We start from the raw sequence: 20,368 nt of genomic DNA on the forward strand, positions 1-20,368 counted from the left end.
AGGTGACTATAACTTGCAATATTGGATCAAGAACACAAATATATTCATGAAAGCATAATAGGTTCAAATCTCAAATCATGGCACTCGGGCCCTAGTGACAAGCATTAGGCATAGCAAAGTCATAGCAACATCAATCTTAGAACATAGTGGATACTAGGGATCAAACCCTAACAAAACTAACTCGATTACATGATAAATCTCATCCAACCCATCACGTCCCAACAAGCCTATGATGGAATTACTCACGCAAGGCGGTGAGCATCATGAACTTGGTGATGGAGGATGACTTATGATGATGATGGCGACAATTTCCCCTCTCCGGAGCCCCGAACGAACTCCAGATCTGCCCTCCCGAGGAAGAATAGGGCTTGGTGGCGGCTCCGTGATACGTTTCCAACATATCTATAATTTTTTATTGTTCCATGCTATTATATTATCTGTTTTGGATGTTTTATGTGCATTAATATGCTATTTTATATGATTTTTGGGACTAACCTATTAACCTAGAGCCCAATACCAGTTCCTATTTTTCCTTATTTTAGAGTTTCGCAGAAAAGGAATACCAAACAAAGTCCAAACGCAATGAAACTTTCGCAATGATTTTTCTAGGGCCAGAAGACATCCAGAGGGGTTGGAGTGCATGTCAGGAAAGCCACGAGGTGGCCACAAGGTCGGGAGGCGCGCCCAAGGGGGTAGAGCGCTCCCCACCCTTGTGGGCCCCTCGTGACAACACCGGCCTATTTCTTCTGCCTATATATTCTCAAATATCCCAAAACCTTCTAGGGGAGCCAGGAAACCACTTTTCCACCGCTGCAACCTTCCGTACCTGTGAGATCCCATCTAGGGGCCTTTTCCAGCGTCCTGCTGGAGGGGGATTCGATCACGGAGGGCTTCTACATCAACACCATTGCCTCTTCGATGAAGCGTGATTAGTTTACCACAGACCTACGGGTCCATAGCTAATAGCTAGATGGCTTTTTCCCACTCTTTGATTCTCAATACAAAGTTCTCCTCAATGTTCTTCGAGATCTATTCGATGTAATACTCTTTTGCGGTGTGTTTGCCGAGATCCGATGAATTGTGGATTTATGATCAGCTTATCTATGAATATTATTTGAATCTCCTTTGAATTCTTATATGCATGATTTGATATCTTTGCAAGTCTCTTTGAACTATTGATTTGGTTTGGCCAACTAGATTGGTTTTTGTTGCAATGGGAGAAGTGCTTAGCTTTGGGTTCAATCTTGCGGTGCTTGATCCTAGTGACAGAAGGGGAACCGACACATATTGTATTGTTGCCATTGAGGATAAAAAGATGGGGTTTTCATCATATTGTTTGAGTTAATTCCTCTACATCATGTCATCTTTCTTAATGCGTTACTCCGTTCTTTATGAACTTAATACTCTAGATGCATGCTGGATAGCGGTCGATGTGTGGAGTAATAGTAGTAGATGCAGACAGGAGTCAGTCTACTTGACACGGACGTGATGCCTAAATTCATGATCATTGCCTTAGATATCGTCATAACTTTGCGCTTTTCTATCAATTGCTCGGCAGTAATTTGTTCACCCAATGTAATATTTTCTATCTTGAGAGAAGCCTCTAGTGAAACCTATGACCCCCGGGTCTACTTTTGATGACCCACAAGTATAGGGGATCAATTGTAGCTCTTTTCGATAAGTAAGAGTGTCGAACCCAACGAGGAGCAGAAGGAAATGACAAGTAGTTTTCAGTAAGGTAATGTCTGCAAGTACTGAAATTGTAAGTAGCAGAGTAGTTTGATTGCAAGATAATTTGTAACGAGCAATTAACGATAGTAGTAACAAAAGTGCAGCAAGGTAGCCCAATCCTTTTGAGGCAAAGGACAGGCCAAAACGGTCTCTTATGATAAGCAAAGCTTTCTTGAGGGTACACGGGAATTTCATCTAGTCAGTTTCATCATGTTGGTTTAATTCGTGTTTGCTACTTTGATAATTTGATATGTGGGTGGACCGGTGCTTAGGTGTTGTTCTTACTTGAACAAACCTCCTACTTATGATTAACCCTCCCACAAGCATCCGCAGCTACGAGAAAAGTATTAAGAATAAATTCTAACCATAGCATTGAACTTTTGGATCCAATCGACCCCTTACGGAATAGCGCATAAACTGGGGTTTAAGCTTCTGTCACTCTCGCAACCCATCATCTAATTGCTACTCCACAATGTATTCCCTTTGGCCCAAATATGGTGAAGCATCATGTAGTCGACGTTCACATGACACCACTAAGGGAATCACAACATACATACTATCAAAATATCGAACACATATCAAATTCACATGATTACTTGCAACATGATTTCTCCTATGACCTCAAGAACAAAGGTAACTACTCACAGATGATAGACATGCTCATGATCAGAGGGGTATTAAATAGCATATTTGATCTGAACATATAATCTTCCACCAAATAAAGCATATAGTAATCAACTACAAGATGTAATCAACACTACTAGTCACCCACAAGTACCAATCCATAATTCTGGTAACAAGATTGAACACAAGAGATGAACTAGAGTTTGAGAGGAGATGGTGCTATTGAAGATGTTGATGTAGATTGCCCTCCCCAGGAGGGGAGAGTTGTTGGTGATGATGATGACGATGATTTCCCCCTCCGGGAGGGAAGTTCCCCCGGCGGAATCGCTCCGCCGGAGGGCAAAAGTGCTCCTGCCCAAGTTCCGCCTCGAGGCGGCGGCGCTTCGTCCCGAAACTCCTCCATGAAGGAAATATGCCCTAGAGGCAATAATAAAGTTGTTACTTATATTTCTTAATATCATGATAAATGTTTATTATTCATGCTAAAATTGTTTTAACCAGAAATTTGGTACATGTGTGAATACATAGACAAACATAGTGTCCCTAGTATGCCTCTACTTGACTAGCTCGTTAATCAAATATGGTTAAGTTTCCTAACCATAGACATGTGTTGTGATTTGATGAACGGGATCACATCATTAGAGAATGATGTGATGAACAAGACCCATATGTTAGCTTAGCATAATGATCGTTTAGTTTTATTGCTATTGCTTTCTTCATGACTTATACATGTTCCTCTGACTATGAGATTATACAACTTCCGAATACCAGAGGAACACCTTGTGTGCTATCAAATGTCACAATGTAACTGGGTGATTATAAAGATGCTCTACAAGTGTCTCCGATGGTGTTTGTTGAGTTGGCATAGATCGAGATTAGGATTTGTCACTCAGTGTATTGGAGAGGTATCTCTGGGCCCTCTCAGTAATGCACATCACTATGAGCCTTGCAAGCAATGTGACTAATGAGTTAGTTACGGGATGATGCATTAAAGAACAAGTAAAGAGACTTGTCGGTGACGAGATTGAACTAGGTATGATGATACCGATGATCGAATCTCGGGCAAGTAACATATCGATGACAAAGGGAATAACTTATGATGTTATGCAGTTTGACCGATAAAGATCTTCGTAGAATACGTAGGAACCAATATGAGCATCCAGGTTACGCTATTGTTTATTGATCGGAGATGTGTCTCGGTCATGTCTACATAGTTCTCGAACCCTTAGGGTCCGCACGCTTAACGTTCGATGACGATTTGTATTATGAGTTATGTGATTTGATGGCTGGAGTTTGTTTGGAGTCCCGGATGAGATCACGAACATGATGAGGAGTCTCGAAGTGGTTGAGAGGTAAATATTGATATATTGGAAGGTTATATTCAGACACTGGAATGGTTCCAAAGTGTTTCGGGTATTTTCTGGAGTACCGGGAGGTTATCGGAACCCCCCTGGGAAGTAGTGGGCCTTAATGGGCTCTAGGGGAAAGGAGAGAAGGGCCTCAAGGGGTGGACGCCCCCCCCCTTGGCTGGTTCGAATTGGACTAGGAGGGGGCAGCGCCCCCCTCTTTCCTTCTCCCCTCTTCCTCCTTTCCTCCTTCTCCTAGTTGGAATAGGAAAGGGGGGCCGAATCCTACTTGGACCGGGAGTCCAAGTAGGATTCCCCCCTTTGGCGCGCCCCCCCTTGGGCCAGCTTCCTCTTCCCCTCTCCTTTATATACATGGGAGGGGGACACCCCAAAGACACACCAAGTCTTCTAACGAAACTCTCCCGATACGGTGCCCCCCTCCACAGTTACACACCTCGGTCATATTGTCATAGTGCTTAGGCGAAGGCCTGCACCGGTAACTTCATCATCACCATCAACACGCTGTCGTGCTGACGAAAGTCTCCCTCATCCTCAACTGGAGCAAGAGCTCGAGGGATGTCATTGTGCTGAACGTGTGCTGAACACGGAGGTGCCGTACGTTCGGTCCTAGGATCGGTTGGATCGCGAAGACGTTCGATTACATCAACCACGTTACTAAACACTTCCTCTTTCCGTCTATGAGGGTACATGGACACACTCTCCCCTCTCGTTGCTATAAATCTCCTAGATAGATCTTGCGTGATCGTCGAAATTTTTTGAAATACTGAGTTCCCCAACAGTGTCATCAGAGCTAGGTCTATGCGTAGATGTTATATGCACAAGTAGAACACAAAGAGTTGTGGGCGATAATAGTCATACTACTTACTACCAACGTCTTACTTTGATTCAGCGATATTTGTTGGATGAAACGGCCCGGACCGACATTACATGACCGCTTTCATGAGACTGGTTCTACCGACGTGCTTCACACACAGGTGGCTAGCGGGTGTCTATTTTTCCAACTTTAGTTGAATCGAGTTTGACTACGGCCGGTCCTTGTTGAAGGTTAAAATAGCACACTTGACAAAAATCATTGTGGTTTTGATGCGTAGGTAAGAACGGTTCTTGCTAGAAGCCCGTAGCAGCCACGTAAAACTTGCAACAACAAAGTAGAGGACATCTAACTTGTTTTTGCAGGGCATGTTGTGATGTGATATGGTCAAGATGTGATGAGATATAAATTTTTGTATGAGATGATCATGTTTTGTAAAAGTTATCGGCAACTGGCAGGAGCCTTATGGTTGTCGCTTTATTGTTTGAAATGCAATCACCATGTAATTGCTTTACTTTATCACTAAGCGGTAGTGATAGTCGTGGAACAATAGTTGGCAAGACGACAATGATGCTACGATGGAGATCAAGGTGTCAAGCCGGTGATGATGGAGAACATGACGGTGCTTTGGAGATTTAGATCAAAGGCACAAGATGATGATGACCATATCATGTCACATATTTTGATAGCATGTGATGTTTATCCTTTATGCATCTTATTTTTCTTAGTACGGTGGTAGCATTATAAGATGACCCCTCACTAAATTTCAAGGTACAAGTGTTCTCCCTGAGTATGCACCGTTGATATAGTTCGTCGTGCCGAGACACCACGTGATGATCGGGTGTGATAAGCTCTACGTTCACATACAATGGGTGCAAGCTAGTTTTGCACGTGCAGAATACTCGGGTTAAACTTGATGAGCCTAGCATATGCAGATATGGCCTCGGAACACTGAGACTGAAAGGTCGAACGCGAATCGTATAGTAGATATGATCAACATAGTGATGTTCACCATTGAAAGCTACTCCATCTCACGTGATGATCGGACATGGTTTAGTTGATATGGATCAGGTGATCATTTAGATGACTAGAGGGATGTCTATCTAAGTGGGAGTTCTTAAGTAATATGATTAATTGAACTTTAATTTATCATGAACTTAGTACCTGGTAGTATTTGCATGTCTATGTTGTTGTAGATTAATGGCCTGTGCTACCGTTCCTTCGAATTTTAATGTGTTCCTAGATAAAGCTAAGTTGAAAGATGATGGTAGCAACTACACGGACTGGGTCCGTAACTTGAGGGTTATCCTCATTGCTGCATAGAAGAATTACGTCCTGGAAGCACCCGCTGCAGGAGCAACTCCAGATGTTATGAATGTCTGGCAGGACAAAGTTGATGACTATTCGATAGTTTAGTGTGCCATGCTTTACGGCTTAGAATCGGGACATCAAAGACGTTTTGAACGTCATGGAGCATATGAGATGTTCTAGGACTTGAAGTTAATACTTCAAGAAAATGCCCGGATTGAGAGATATGAAGTCTCCAATAAGTTCTATAACTGCAAGATGGAGGAGAATAGTTCTGTCAATGAACATATACTCAGAATGTCTGGGTACCACAACAACTTGACTTAACTGGGAGTTAATCTTCCTGATGATAGTGTCATTGACAGAATTCTTCAATCATTACCACCAAGCTACAAAAGCTTCGTGATGAACTATAATATGCAAGGGATGGATAAGACAATTCCCGAGCTCTTCATGATGCTAAAGGTTGTGGAGGTAGAAATCAAGAAGGAGAATCAACTGTTGATGGTCAACAAGACCACTAGTTTCAAGAAAAAGGGCAAAGGGAAGAAGGGGAACTTCAAGAAGAATGGCAAGCAATTTGCTGCTCAAGTGAAGAAGCCCAAGTCTGGACCTAAGCCTGAGACTGAGTGCTTCTACTGCAAAGGGACTGGTCACTGGAAGCGGAACTGCCCCAAGTATTTGGCGGATAAGAAGGATGGCAAAGTGAAAGGTATATTTGATATACATGTTATTGATGTGTACCTTACTAATGCTCGTACTAGCGCATGGGTATTTGATACTGGTTCTGTTGCTCATATTTGCAACTCGAAACAGGGGCTACGTATTAAATGAAGATTGGCTAAGGACGAGGTGATGATGCGCATGGGAAATGGTTCCAAAGTCATTGTGATTGCCGTCGGCACACTACATCTACATCTACCGTCGGGATTAGTTTTAGACCGAAATAATTGTTATTTGGTGAGCATGAACATTATATCTGGATCTGGTTTGATCCAAGACGGTTATTCTTTTAATTCAAAGAATAATGGTTGTTCTATTTATATGAGTAATATCTTTTATGGTCATGCACCCTTGATGAGTGGTCTATTTTTATTGAATCTCGATTGTAGTGATACACATATTCATAATATTGAAGCCAAAAGATGCAAGGTTAATAATGATAGTGCAACTTATTTGTGGCACTGCCGTTTAGGTCATATTGGTGTAAAGCGCATGAAGAAACTCCATGATGATGGGCTTTTGGAATCACTCGATTATGAATCACTTGATGCTTGCGAACCATGCCTCATGGGCAAGATGACTAAGACTTCGTTCTCCGAAATAATGGAGCGAGCAACCGACTTATTGGAAATAATACATACTGATGTATGCGGTCTAATGAGTGTTGAGGCTCGCGGCGGGTATTGTTATTTTCTGACCTTCACAGATGATTTGAGAAGATATGGGTATATCTACTTGATGAAACATAAATCTGAAACATTTCAAAAGTTCAAAGAATTTCAGAGTGAAGTGGAAAATCATCGTAACAAGAAAATAAAGTTTCTACGATCTGATCATGGAGGAGAATATTTGAGTTACGAGTTTGTTCTTCATTTGAAACAATGTGGAATAGTTTCGCAACTCACACCACCTGGAACACCACATCGTAATGGTGTGTCCGAACGTCGTAACCATACTTTATTAGATATGGTGCGATCTATGATGTCTCTTACTGATTTACCGCTATCGTTTTGGGATTATGCTTTAGAGACGGCTGCATTCACGTTAAATAGGGCACCATCTAAATCCGTTGAGACGACACCATATGAACTGTGGTTTGGCAAGAAACCTAAACTGTCGTTTCTTAAAGTTTGGGGTTGTGATGCTTATGTGAAAATGCCTCAACCTAATAAGCTCGAACCCAAATCGTAGAAATGTGTCTTCATAGGATACCCAAAGGAACTATTGGGTACACCTTCTAACACAGATCCGAAAGCAAGATATTTGTTGGTAAGAATGGATCCTTTCTAGAGAAGGAGTTTCTCTCGAAAGAAGTTAGTGGGAGGAAAGTAGAACTTGATGAGGTAATTGTACCTTCTTCCTTATTGGAAAGTAGTTCATCATAGAAATCAGTTCCAGTGATTCCTACACAAATCGGTGAGGAAGTTAATGATGATGATCATGAAACTTCTGATCAAGTTACTTCCAAACCTCGTAGGTTAACCAGAGTACGATCTGCACCAGAGTGGTACGGTAATCCTGTTCTGGAGGTCATGTTACTTGACCATGACGAACATACGAGCTATGAGGAAGCGATGATGAGCCCATATTCCACGAAATTGCTTGAGGCCATGAAATCTGAGATGGGATCCATGTATGAGAACAAAGTGTGGGCTTTGGCTGACTTGCCCAATGATCGGCAAGCCATAGAGAATAAATGGATCTTCAAGAAGAAGACTGACGCTGACGGTAATGTTATTGTTTACAAAGCTCGACTTTTTGCGAAAGGTTTTGACAAGTTCAAGTTGTCGACTATGATGAGACCTTCTCACCCATAGTGATGATTAAGTCTGTCTGAATCATGTTAGCAATTGCCGCATTTTATGATTATGAAATTTGGCAAATGGATGTCAAAAATGCATTCCTTAATGGATATCTTAAAGAAGAGTTGTATATGATGCAACCATAAGGTTTTGTCGATCCAAAAGGTTCTAACAAAGTGTGCAAGCTCCAGCGATCCATTTATGGACTGGTGCAAGCCTCTCGGAGGTGGAATATATGCTTTGATAGTGTGATCAAAGCATATGGTTTTATACAGACTTTTGGAGAAGCCTGTATTTACAAGAAAGTGAGTGGTAGCTATGTAGCATTTCTAATATTATATGTGGATGATGTATTATTGATTGGAAATAATACAGAATTTCAGGATAACATAAAAGGATACTTGAATAAGAATATTTCAATGAAAGACCTCGGTGAAGTTGCTTATATATTGGGCATCAAGATCTATAGAGATAGATCAAGACGCTTAATTGGACTTTCACAAAGCATATACCTTGATAAAGTTTCGAAGAATTTCAAAATGGATCAGTCAAAGAAAGGGTTATTGCCTATGTTACAAGGTGAGTAGTTGATTCAGACTCAATGCCCGACCACTGCAGAAGATAGAGAGAAAATGAAAGTCATTCCCTATGCCTCAGCCATAGGTACTATCATGTATGAAATGTTGTGTACCGGACCTAATCTGTGCCTTGCTATAAGTTTAGCAGGGAAGTACCAAAGTAATCCAGGAGTGGATCACTGGACAACGGTCAAGAACATCCTGAAATACCTGAAAAGGACTAAGGATATGTTTTTCGTTTATGGAGGTGACAAAGAGCTCGTCGTAAATGGTTACGTCGATGCAAGCTTTGACACTGACCCGGATGACTCTAAGTCACAAACCGGATACGTGTTTATATTGAATGGTGGAGCTGTCAGTTGGTGCAGTTCCATGCAGAGCGTCGTGGCGGGATCTATGTGTGAAGCAGAGTACATAGCAGCAAATGAAAGAGTCTGGATGAAGGAGTTCTTATCTGATCTAGGTGTAATACCTAGTGCATCGGGTCCAATGAAAATCTTTTGTGACAATACTGGAGCAATTGCCTTGGCGAAGGAATCCAGATTTCACAAGACAACCAAACACAACAAGAGACGCATCAATGCCATCCGCGATCAAGTCAAGGAAGGAGACATAGAGATTTGCAAGATACATACGGATCTGAATGTTGCAGACCCGTTGACTAAGCCTCTCTCACAAGCAAAAACATGATCAACACCAAGACTCCATGTGTCGGGGATATACCCCACGGTATAACCCGGCCGGATATATGACCCGGCCGGACTTGGCGTTTCATTGGTAACCCGCTAGAGGATTGGCGACACGTGTCTGGCGGTTCACTGGTGTGGCAACTCATGAGCCTGAAGACTCATTGGTGACCCGACGGGTGTTTCACACGGATGACAAGGCCCAATGCCCAGTAGGCCGGTTCATATGATGGTGGGCCGGTTTATGAGGAAGGCATAAGGAATATTCTCCTACAAAGGAAGCAAGACTAGGACTCCACTTGTAATAGAGTAATCCTAACCCTACTAGGACTAGTCATATAATCCGCCCCCTCAACATATATAAGGAGGGGCAGGGCTCCACAAGAGGGACAAGCAAGAAGAAACAATCTCTAGGGCTAGACACAAAGGGGGAGCCGGCTTATGCAGTGACTCTCTCATGAGCATAATGAGATCTAGCCACAAACAGCATGTAGGGCTATTTCGGATGATGTTTCCCGGGGCCTGAAGCTGTCTAAATCCTTGTCATGTGTTGCATCTCTCGATTCCTCTCAACCCCTCTCAAGTTACTACAAAGATGCGTTGGCCTCACGACTAAGTCCTCACACTATGACATCTGTCGTGACAATTCCACGACAGTTGTCGCCCACCGTGGGGCTCGCGCACGGTGGTGTTGAGTTCTTGGAGGGAATTCTTCAGGGACCGAGAAGCTTGCGATTGGACAGATGAAGAAGAGCCAGCGCGGAGCAGTTATCTGGATAACCCCGCGTATAAGATATTGAGATCAAGAAAAATTAAGGTTTGATCCGTGCGCGACCATCGTCAATAATATTTCGATCGGAGATCGGTTTGTACTACAAGATGTTGTACGACGCCGCCACACCCGTGCATCGCTGTGTCTGTGTGCTGTCGCGGTCGTGAGACTAACCGGATTGAAATCAACTCTGCTACAAAATTACTATATACGTTCGCTACAACTGTCAATCATCAAGACTGACAGGGTTTTTGTTTAAATAGATGAAGCAAAGATTCAGGGGCTACTTGTGATCAGACCAACCGACATGTGAAAACACCAAAGGGGATTTTCTTTTTCCAAGATAACCATCACCCGGAAATAGAGTTGGACACTGAGTCATTCCCTGACCTCGCATTAAGTCAACACCTCCCCGACTGCGATTCAACCACGGCTGGCGCGCTGTTCCGTAGCAATGGCCTCTGCTGGCGCGTCCGACGTACCTCGACATCTGTTCTAAGCCGCCACCCACGTGGGTCATGGCGGTTATACCCACAAGTCGCCACCTCCGTTTGCCTCGGAACCGCTGGCACGCCTCGGTTCTGCGGTCACCGACGCACTTCACCGGCTTCGTAAGTCGAGCCGCTCACCTCGGGCCGCCTGGGTCACCTCCGCTGCTGTGGCCTCGCGCCTGCCCTTTCAAGCCGCCGCTTGGCCTTCCGCTGCTGCGGCCTGCTCCACAGCCAAGTCGCTGATCCGCCTCACCTTCGCGGTGAGCCGTGGCGCTGACTTTCTTCTGCGCGGCTTCGCTCCCTCTTTCGAGCTGATTCGTCGGCGCCTCTCTTCTTCGAGTTGCCCTCGACTCCACGGCTTCACTTCGGGTCGCTCTCAAATCCGCGGCCTTGTGCCATTGCTGCTGCAGCCATGCATCAAACTGCCGTTCGAGCGGCTGCTTCCATGGTCGATCTTGCCAAGTCGGCGTCATACCTGCTGTTGCTGCTGCGACCCGCTGACGCCTCCAAGCCACGAGGGCCTCGGGTCACCTCCTTAGTGTACCCTGCTGCCTCGCGCCTTGGGCCTCCTCACCCTTGAGCGGCCGCCGCTGCCGGAGTTCTGGCCTTGCTATGTCCAGCTGCCTCAGCCGCCGTTGTAACCCGCTACTCTGAAACGCGCCTGCAACCACCTGAAAAGTTCTTCAAGTGCACTGAGCCGGGTTAGCTACAAATGCTTTTAAGTACTAAGACTGCAGAAAAGTGAGCGAGTCTTTTTACTGCTATATGGAGAGACTGGCATCAATGCAAATTTTCCGGTATGGACAAGCCGGTCAGAAGAAAAACTCAACATGCATGAAACGACTTAAGTACTATTAGTACTGTCTCCTTATGAGAGGAAAGCAAACAAAAGGGATCAAGTCCCCACGCTAATAAGGGCTGAAGGGAACGCACATCATCAGATCAACTGAGCATCTGCTATCTTTTTCATCCGACAAAAAATTCTAGGTGATACCCATCTCGTCTGTTTTATTAGCACATATTGTTTTTGTCAAAGAACGGTTACTCTGATTCATGATATTTTTTCGCAGGACCATTATTCATTACATAGGTGTTGCAAGAGGAAGTGCGTCAATATTATTTTTTACACTAGCACTCGTCCATGTCATGCTGCTCGACGGAAACATGTGCAAATCGCCGCCCCTGCTACATCAACACGACGCGGCTGACTCACCCGTTCGCGCGACTTACTGCGCCTGCGATTAACTCGCCCGTCCGCGCTGGCTTAAAACGCCGTGGCCGGCTCATCTATTTGCTCCCGCGGCTGACTCGGTCGTGATTGATTCCAGCTTCACCATGGTGATCATCAACTCCACGGTGATTATTACTGACCTGACGCATCAGGTGAAATCCATCCAGCATATTTTTATATATTATATATTGCTTTCTTTAAAAAAGCAATTACTCTGGCTTGCAAGTTTTCCAATGCAGGACAAGTTGTCTGCTGCAAAAGGGACTATTATATCACTGAGCTGTTGAATGACTCATACCGGTTTGTATCATGGTCAAATATGGAGAGTCTCAAGCCAACTCCTCGAGTAGTCTTAAGACTCGGGGGCTACAATGACATGACTCGGGAACTCCGGGTCATTGGAGGGAATGATAACCCGGTACTGAAGGACACCGCCATATTGATGAAAATTTAAAGGCACTCAGAAAATTGTCGGTTCAAAATAAAGATTCCGGTTTAAAATCTGGTTCAAGAGACATTTCTCTCTCGCAAAGCTTTGAAGCTCTCAAATCCGGTTCAAACAACCGGCTCAAGATAAATTTGTCTCATACGAAGCTTTTAAACTCTCAAATCCGGTTCAAAACATCCGGCTCAAGGTAAACCTGTCTCCCACAAAGCTTTTAAGCTCTCAATATCCGTTTTCAAATTCCGGTTTAAAAAAGAATTCATCTCTCACAAGTTCGAGTTTTCAGAAAAATTACAGGGATCAAAGAGAGTTTGTTGCACAGAACAAGTCAAACATAGGCAACCGGCGAGCACAGCTCAGAAATATATCACTTGGGGGCTTCCGGCTTATTGAGCTAAGCTATGATTACCCTTTGATCCGGCTCATAGCCACAGTTACAGGTCATTTGGGGGCTTCCTGTTCAAACATAGGCCGTATTCGAACCAAAGAGAACATAGCTGTCGGTACCCTCTTGATCGACGCAATGCCAAACCCACTAGGGGGATTCTTGATCGTATTCGAATCATAGCTTAACCCCTTTTGGGTCCAACTTGGATCGTATTCGAATCAGGGTCGTTAAAAACCTCTCAAGGTCATTTGGGGGCTTCCTGTTCAAACATAGGTCGTATTCGAACCAAAGAGAACATAGCTGTCGGTACCCTCTTGATCGGCGCAATGCCAAAGCCACTGGGGGCTACATGATCGTATTCGAATCCTAACTTAACCCCTTTGGTCCGGTTTACTGATCGTATTCGAATTAGAAGCCTCAAATTCTTCTTTCTATTTTGCTTAAGTTTTTTGAAAGCAGTCTTTTGGGTTTGTCTTGAGACTTTTTGTTCATATCTGAAGCATATATGTGGTTTCGATTAACCCGGCTTGACTTTGGATGATAATTCGACATCATGACAATTATAAACATTTGGAAGTTTTGGCTTCTAAATTTTGGGTTATCACCCTTACTACACAGGTATCCTAAACCGGCAGTACGATTCAATATCACAGGAACCGGTTTTCAAACCGGGTTATATTATTCAAATCTTTAATAGCCAACATGGCTAGATTTTTATCAAAAGCCAATATTACAATTGAGGTTTTCAAAGTCGCTTCAGCGCAATGGATATTATTCTATCAATGGACATAATTTATTCCACAATGGAAGAAATAGTCCCGAGTCGCTGCGGGCTTACGACCCGGCACTTGGGGGCTACATTATTCAAGTTGAAATTACATCAAATATGTAAGTCCCATGTCACTGCTAGCATGCACCATGGCACTTGGGGGCTAATGTAAAGTCATTTTTACAGGCCTTATTGAAGCCCGACTCATCACATTGTAATGAGCCGGCCCTTGGGGGCTACACGTTGCTGCTCAGGTTTACATGTCCGTATTTACAAAGTCCCTGCTCATTATTGCATAATGACCCGGCCCTTGGGGGCTACACTGATTGAAATTGTTATGAGCATAAGGCCATTACAAGTCCCAGGTTGCTGCAAGCATGAAAACCTGTCACTTGGGGGCTACAGGTGATATGTATATAAGGGAGGAATAACTTCAAATTCTCAGTTTTGAGCAAATCAGGTATTATATTATTATCGGAGAAATCTGCAAAGTTTATGACCTGACGTCATCATAAGATTAACCCAGCATCAGCAACAATTATGACCCGATACTATCAATATTTACAAACCAGATATTTTGGCAATGATAAGCCCGCAAGTTCTACAAGCCGGCTGAAAGTCAGATGAGTATTTCAAGACCAATATTTTTAAGCCGGCGCTTTGCAAGCCGATTCAAGTGGATTATTTCTTACAATATTTCTCTACGAGAGACCAATGTCAGCAAACTGACTCTGAAGTTGACCTATTGACCCGGATTTCTCAAAAGAAGTATCTGGATTTTTTACATTGACAAAGTTGAAACATATCTACTAAGGGAGATTTGCTATGAGATCATGGACATGTATATATCAACAAGAAAGTGACAAGGACTTAAAGATGATCAGGTGCCGGCTTACAAAATATTTAACCTGGAGCATAACCTGTCAAATTGTTCTTGTGTTTTGTTTACAGGATCAGTTTAACATGGATAAATCCAAATTAAATTGGGGGCTAATGTCGGGGATATACCCCGCTACGACCCGGTCGGACTTGGCGTTTCATTGGTAACCCGCTAGAGGATTGGCGACTCACGTGTCTGGTGGTTCACTGGTGTGACGACTCACGAGCCTGAAGACTCATTGGTGACCCGGTGGGTGTTTCACACGGATGACAAGGCCCAAGGCCCAGTAGGGCGGTTCGTATGATGGTGGTCCTGTTTATGAGGAAGGCATAAGGAATATTCTCCTACAATGGAAGCAAGACTAGGACTCCACTTATAATAGAGTAATCCTAATCCTACTAGGACTAGTCATATAGTCCGCCCCCTCAACATATATAAGGAGGGGCAGGGCTCCCCAAGAGGGACAAGTAAGAAGAAACAATCTCTAGGCCTAGACACAAAGGGGGAGCCGACTTATGCAGCGACTCTCTCAAGAGCATAATGAGATCTAGCCACAAACAGCATGTAGGGCTATTTCGGATGATGTTTCCCGGGGCCCGAAGCTGTCTAAATCCTTGTCATGTGTTGCGTCTCTCGATTCCGTTGAACCCCTCTCAAGCTACTACAAAGATGTGTTGGCCTCACGACTAAGTCCTCACACTAGGACATCTGTCGTGACAATTCCACGATAGTTGGCGCCCACCGTGGGGCTCGCGCACGGTGGTGTTGAGTTCTTGGAGGGAATTCTTCAGGGACCGAGAAGCTTGCGATTGGACAGATGAAGAAGAGCCGGCGCGGAGTAGTTATCTGGATAACCCGGCGTATAAGATATTGAGATCAAGAAAAATTAGGGTTTGATCCGTGCGCCGCCGTCGTCAGTATTTTTTCGATCAGAGATCGGTTTGTACTACAAGCTGTTGTACGACACCGCCACACCCGTGCATTGTTGCGTCTGTGTGTTGTCGCGGTCGTGAGATTAACCCGATTGAAATCAACTCTGCTACAAAATTGCTATATACGATCGCTACAACTGTCAATCATCAAGACTGACAGGGTTTTTGTTTGAATAGATGAAGCAAAGATTTAGGGGCTACTTGTGATCAGACCAACCGACATGTGAAAACACCAAAGAGGATTTTCTTTTTCCAAGACTAGTAAGTGTGCACGTGCAATGCATGTATAATCATGAGAAAAAGAAATCTCGTCTATACATAGTATGCGGATTCTGCAAAGAGGAAGTTAAGTACTGAGAGGATTCTGGCATGTAGTACCGCTATTGGTGAAGAATTATACAAAACGAAAATAATAGGAGTGGTGATTTTGGGTTAGAGCATTTCTTTCATAGTAAGCTCCGACACAAACTGCGGTCAGGAAATTAATCTCATTTATATTTGGTTAGCTTTGCAGACATGTAGTTGCTCTCATTTGGTTAGCTCTACAGACATGTAGCCAATTCGTGCACAAGTGCTAGTGACAACATAGGAAATAAAAATAATAAAAGCATACCACCATACCACATATCATTTGAAAATTGCATTATCTAATTGAACTACAAGATCTGACCGTATAGTGGGACTTTTGTCAAAATGACACAAATGAGCCATCATCTCATCTCATGGAACCTCGAAACTTTTAAAATTTATATCTAACCATAACAAATATAATTTGAAAATTGTAATGTTTGATTGAACTACAGAAACTGCAAGTAGTAGAATGCCTTTGTAGGCGTAAACGCCTTTCACTTTTGTTTCATCTTTCATATCCCTCGCATGAATGATGAACCTGCATATATCGCCTGCAAGAGAGATGCTTGAAAATGAAGGAAACAAGAAATCTTGAATATTGTTGCCGACGCCATGACAAGTTGGTGAAGACGTGCCATGGCCAATCCAGTTCTGGTATGAATCCATAGTCCACACTTTTCCCTACAATCCTAAGTCTGAAACAGAATAAATAAGGAGTCCATAATCCACACTTCAAAATCAGTTTTGCGCAGGATTAATTGGAGCTTGTGCGTGATTCTATTTGCTTGCTACAGTAGAAGAACAGATAAAATGAATACAACATGAGAAAATAAAATATATACCCAAGTTTGCACTTATTTACCGACATTACACTAAAAATTGTCCAAGCAAAAGAAAGCTTTCTCAAAATAAACAGTATGGCGTGATGGTATACAGGAATGTCACATAAAACAATAGTAAGCCCTGCAGTTCAGTTTCTATGATTCCCTAATACTGAAAGCAATAGCCAAATATCACCTTATAGTTCTTTTAGAGTAATAAAATGGCGGGCTCGCTTCAACATCCAATCTAAATGCATGCATCTCACTCAGAATTGCTACATGATCAGGTAATTATGCATGTGTCCTTACTTGTCCAGAACACAGGGGGCTCATGCCTATTAGAAATTGAATTGGCAAGATGTAGAGCCGCCTACTTGCCAACACCTTCAAATGTGACGTAAAATACAGAATAGAATCTTCATGAAACCAAGCTGCAGACAATACCGAAACAAGAAAAAGATGGAGTTTCTAACAGACTCATCCATTCTTCACCATAACTGGAGTTCTTTCCTTTCTTTTTTGTAATAACTGTTAGATGCTGAAAGGATTAAGTCATCCTAGTGTTAAGGCCTCTAGGGCATCTAACTTTGGTCTTAGATAAGAAGATTAGTCCAAATTGATGCACCATCAGTATTCCCCATCGGATTTCAAGTACTCTTGAATTAGTTGACACCAAAAATTACTGTAGCACGATATGGATTGGATTCTCTTTTCATTTTGAAGTTAAACTGTGATCAACATCTATGCGAAGGAACTTCACAGAGACTCGACAGCCTGCAAATGCAGAGGAGGATTGCATACACAACCTGGGACACTCAGTAGAATGAACTCGATCCGCGCATGGTTGGTTAGTCTTCCGCAACGAAAAGATGAACTGGATTGTTAGAAATTATGTGAAAATGCACACGCACCAAATCCTAACGAAAATTGCAAGGCTGTTGAAAGTACACAAGACCCAGTATCACATGTCAGTTCAACATGTGAAGAAAATACAGAGTTGATCCAACGGACATTAGAATAAGTACATACACAAAATCCAGTTTCAAAATTGCAACATATGAAATTAACGGGAATTCCAGTCGTAGCACTTAGAACTCAGCCTCAGCACACGGCGTATCAAATAAAAACACGCATGATTAGAAATTACATTTGTCAGAACAGCAAGCCAGGAATTTACCGGTGAGGTCTGAGATGAAGGCGCGGCACGGCCATCCTGTGGTGTTGCTCCCGACATCAAGCAGGTACAGGCATACAGCCGTGCGCCACACAAGAGGCTGAATGACGGGGGCGACCGACGAGCAGCACGAGGGAGGCGGACATACAGAGCCGGGTCAGGCACCGTGCACCACAGGAGAGGCGGGCGGGCAGGGGCCGACGGCTAGTGGCGAACGGGCCGGCAAGTGAGGAGTGGAAAGCGGCAGGAGCCACTTGAACAAATTATTTTACAAATTACTGTAATGACTAATCGAATATACAAAAGCAATTCACATGGACCGGACAGAGGACTCTGTTCTGTATGTTTCTGAGTAGAAACGTAACAAACAATGTAAGAAAATGAAATTCTAAATTAATTCTCACAATTTTTGTTAGTATGATTTTAAGCACAATGCTAACAGGCTACAGCACATACAGCTATTAGCTGAAATAATTTTCTTCTTATATATTCCCTTTACTCCCAATAGATTCATGGATGAACAGAAGACTAACACTCAAACGGCACAAATTCATCAATAAAACGCCACAGGCACAGATCGAGAAGCGTGTGCTCACCAGATTGTTGGCTAGGATGACCTTGGCGGCCTTCCCCATGAGGAACTTGAGGAACGGCACGGATGGCACGGAGGTGCGGATTCGGTTGTCCTCGGTGATGTTCCCGGTCGTCGTCCAGCAGAATGTTCAGATCGGCACGAAGGAACACATTCTGCTCCTGAGGTCCTTGTGGCCCAGGGGTGCCCACGCTCCTCTTGGTCGCCATTTCCTCCTCGGTCTCCCCTTCCACTGCACCAAATCCGACGCTGTAAACATCAGAATAATCCGCAGAGGAACCAGATTCAGACGACAGGAGATTTATCAGGCAAGTGATCGATCGGGTTGATGCCAATTGAACAACACATTTCTTCCATTCGAAAGTGAGTTCATGAATCCCTGTGATGATTTTGTGGGTGTTCTGTACTACACTGTATTCAAAATCTGCACAAATAGAAAGGAAACAAATTAAGTTGCAGCCGTGTAACTAAAGAACTTTGTCTTATGCCCTGAGGGGTCACTTATCCGGTGCTGCAGCTGGAGCTGCCTCCTCGGCAGGCGGCTTCTCTGGCTGTGCCATTTGCTTGCTGCCGCAAGTGGTGGAACGCGGCAACAACGGTAGGAAGGGGAGCAGCATCGCCATGGCCTCGACGCGCTCCCTTGGGCTTGTGACGCCCATCGTGGTGGAGATCGTGAAGCCTGAGACGTCGTAGGGGAAGTGGAGATGCATTGAGAGGAGGATCTGAGAGGCTATGGGTGGCAAGGCTTGGGGGGGAGGGGGGAGGATGCTGGAGGAGGTGTGATGGAACCTGGTGCCGCGCGGAGGAACGCCGACAGCTGCTCCATCGCCGGTCGGTTGGATCTACAGCGGCACCAACCCGCGTCCATCGCCTGGAACTTCTCCCGGAGCTGGGCCGCCTCTATGTGGTAGCTCTCGGAGAGGGGAGACCCCGCGGCTTGGTGCATGTCGGGGGCGGCTCCTCCTCCTCTGCTGCCGCGGCCGCCGTAGTTACTGTGCGCACCAAGGCCGCCATAGTTGTTGCCGCCCCGATGATAGCCTCGGAAGTGTCCACCATGACCAACCCCTTTGTAGCCACGGCCGCGGCCTCCACCATCACCGCTGCCGCCTCCCTTCCTCGGCCACGAACACCATCGTCGTCGCCCCTTCGGTACCCATGCCTTCTTCCGCCGCCGCTATAGGTTGCCGGGGATCCGTTCTTTCAGGGCCTAACGAAAAAAGTGTGGGGGAGCCACGATTCCGGTGGAATTGATTCGGAAATCACGGAGTTGCGGTGGGGGATCGGCGAGGTGGAGTACGAAAATTGGCAGACGATGGCGCGTCTGCTCGCCAGAATATTTGATCTGGGACGTTAATTTGGACGGCGGACTATCGGCACAATATGGACAGTAGGATGTGTTTACGTTGATTTGATCGGACGGCTATGGTTATCTCGTGTACAGTTTGTTGTGTGGAGATAGGGGAATTAATGTTTGCTCTTTTAATAGTAGTGTAGATAACCATGACCCAGAAACAGAGTTGGACACTGAGTTATTCTCTAACCTCGCATCAAGTTAACACCTCCCCGACTGTGATTCAACCATGGCTGGCGCACCGTTCCGTAGCAATGGCCTTTGCCGGCGCGTCTTACGTACCCCGACATCTGTTCTAAGCCGCCACCCACGTGGGTCATGGCGGTTATACCCACAAGTCGCCACCTCCGTTTGCCTTGGAACCGCTGGCATGCCTCGGTTCCGCGGTCGCCGACGCACTTCACCGGCTTCGCCCGTCAAGCCGCTCGCCTCGGGCCGCCTGGGTCACCTCCGCCGCTGTGGCCTCGCGCCTGCCATTTCAAGCGCCGCTTGGCCTTCCGCTGTTGCGGCCTGCTCCATAGCCAAGTCGCTCATCCGCCTC

General features: G+C 44.7%; 1 protein-coding gene across 4 annotated transcripts; it reads right to left on the reverse strand.

The window, feature by feature from the left end:
- Positions 1 to 16,116: 16,116 nt before the first annotated feature.
- On the reverse strand, positions 16,117 to 19,865 carry LOC125508529 (uncharacterized). Of its 4 annotated transcripts, XR_007283579.2 has the most exons (4): positions 19,266 to 19,865; positions 18,481 to 18,708; positions 17,888 to 18,137; positions 16,117 to 16,584 (listed from the first exon to the last, which is right to left on the reverse strand). XR_007283579.2 is itself a non-coding variant. In XM_048673253.2 (3 exons), exons 1-3 carry the CDS (start codon positions 19,420 to 19,422, stop codon positions 17,944 to 17,946), a joined length of 579 nt encoding a protein of 192 aa, XP_048529210.1. In that variant the 5' UTR covers positions 19,423 to 19,865; the 3' UTR covers positions 16,117 to 17,943. The 4 variants fall into 4 exon arrangements, 2 of the variants coding, with proteins under 2 accessions (XP_048529210.1, XP_048529213.1); XR_015604350.1 differs by having other exon boundaries at positions 16,117 to 18,088; positions 18,481 to 19,155; positions 19,266 to 19,850; XM_048673253.2 differs by having other exon boundaries at positions 16,117 to 18,137.
- Positions 19,866 to 20,368: the final 503 nt, after the last annotated feature.

The sequence above is a fragment of the Triticum urartu genome, chromosome 5A (assembly GCF_056163025.1).
Source record: "Triticum urartu cultivar PI428250 chromosome 5A, HENAU_Tu73, whole genome shotgun sequence".
Classification (NCBI taxonomy): Eukaryota; Viridiplantae; Streptophyta; class Magnoliopsida; order Poales; family Poaceae; genus Triticum; species Triticum urartu.

Bases quoted from the DNA above. Each gene is read 5' to 3' on its own strand.
- LOC125508529 (XM_048673253.2), bottom strand. From the start codon at position 19,422: ATGCACCAAGCCGCGGGGTCTCCCCTCTCCGAGAGCTACCACATAGAG. The intron at 18,709-19,265 runs GTTCCATCACAC...GATTTGGTGCAG, and splicing joins GTTCCTCCGCGCGGCACCAG to TGGAAGGGGAGACCGAGGAG. The intron at 18,138-18,480 runs GTGAGCACACGC...AATTTGTTCAAG, and splicing joins TCATCCTAGCCAACAATCTG to TGGCTCCTGCCGCTTTCCAC.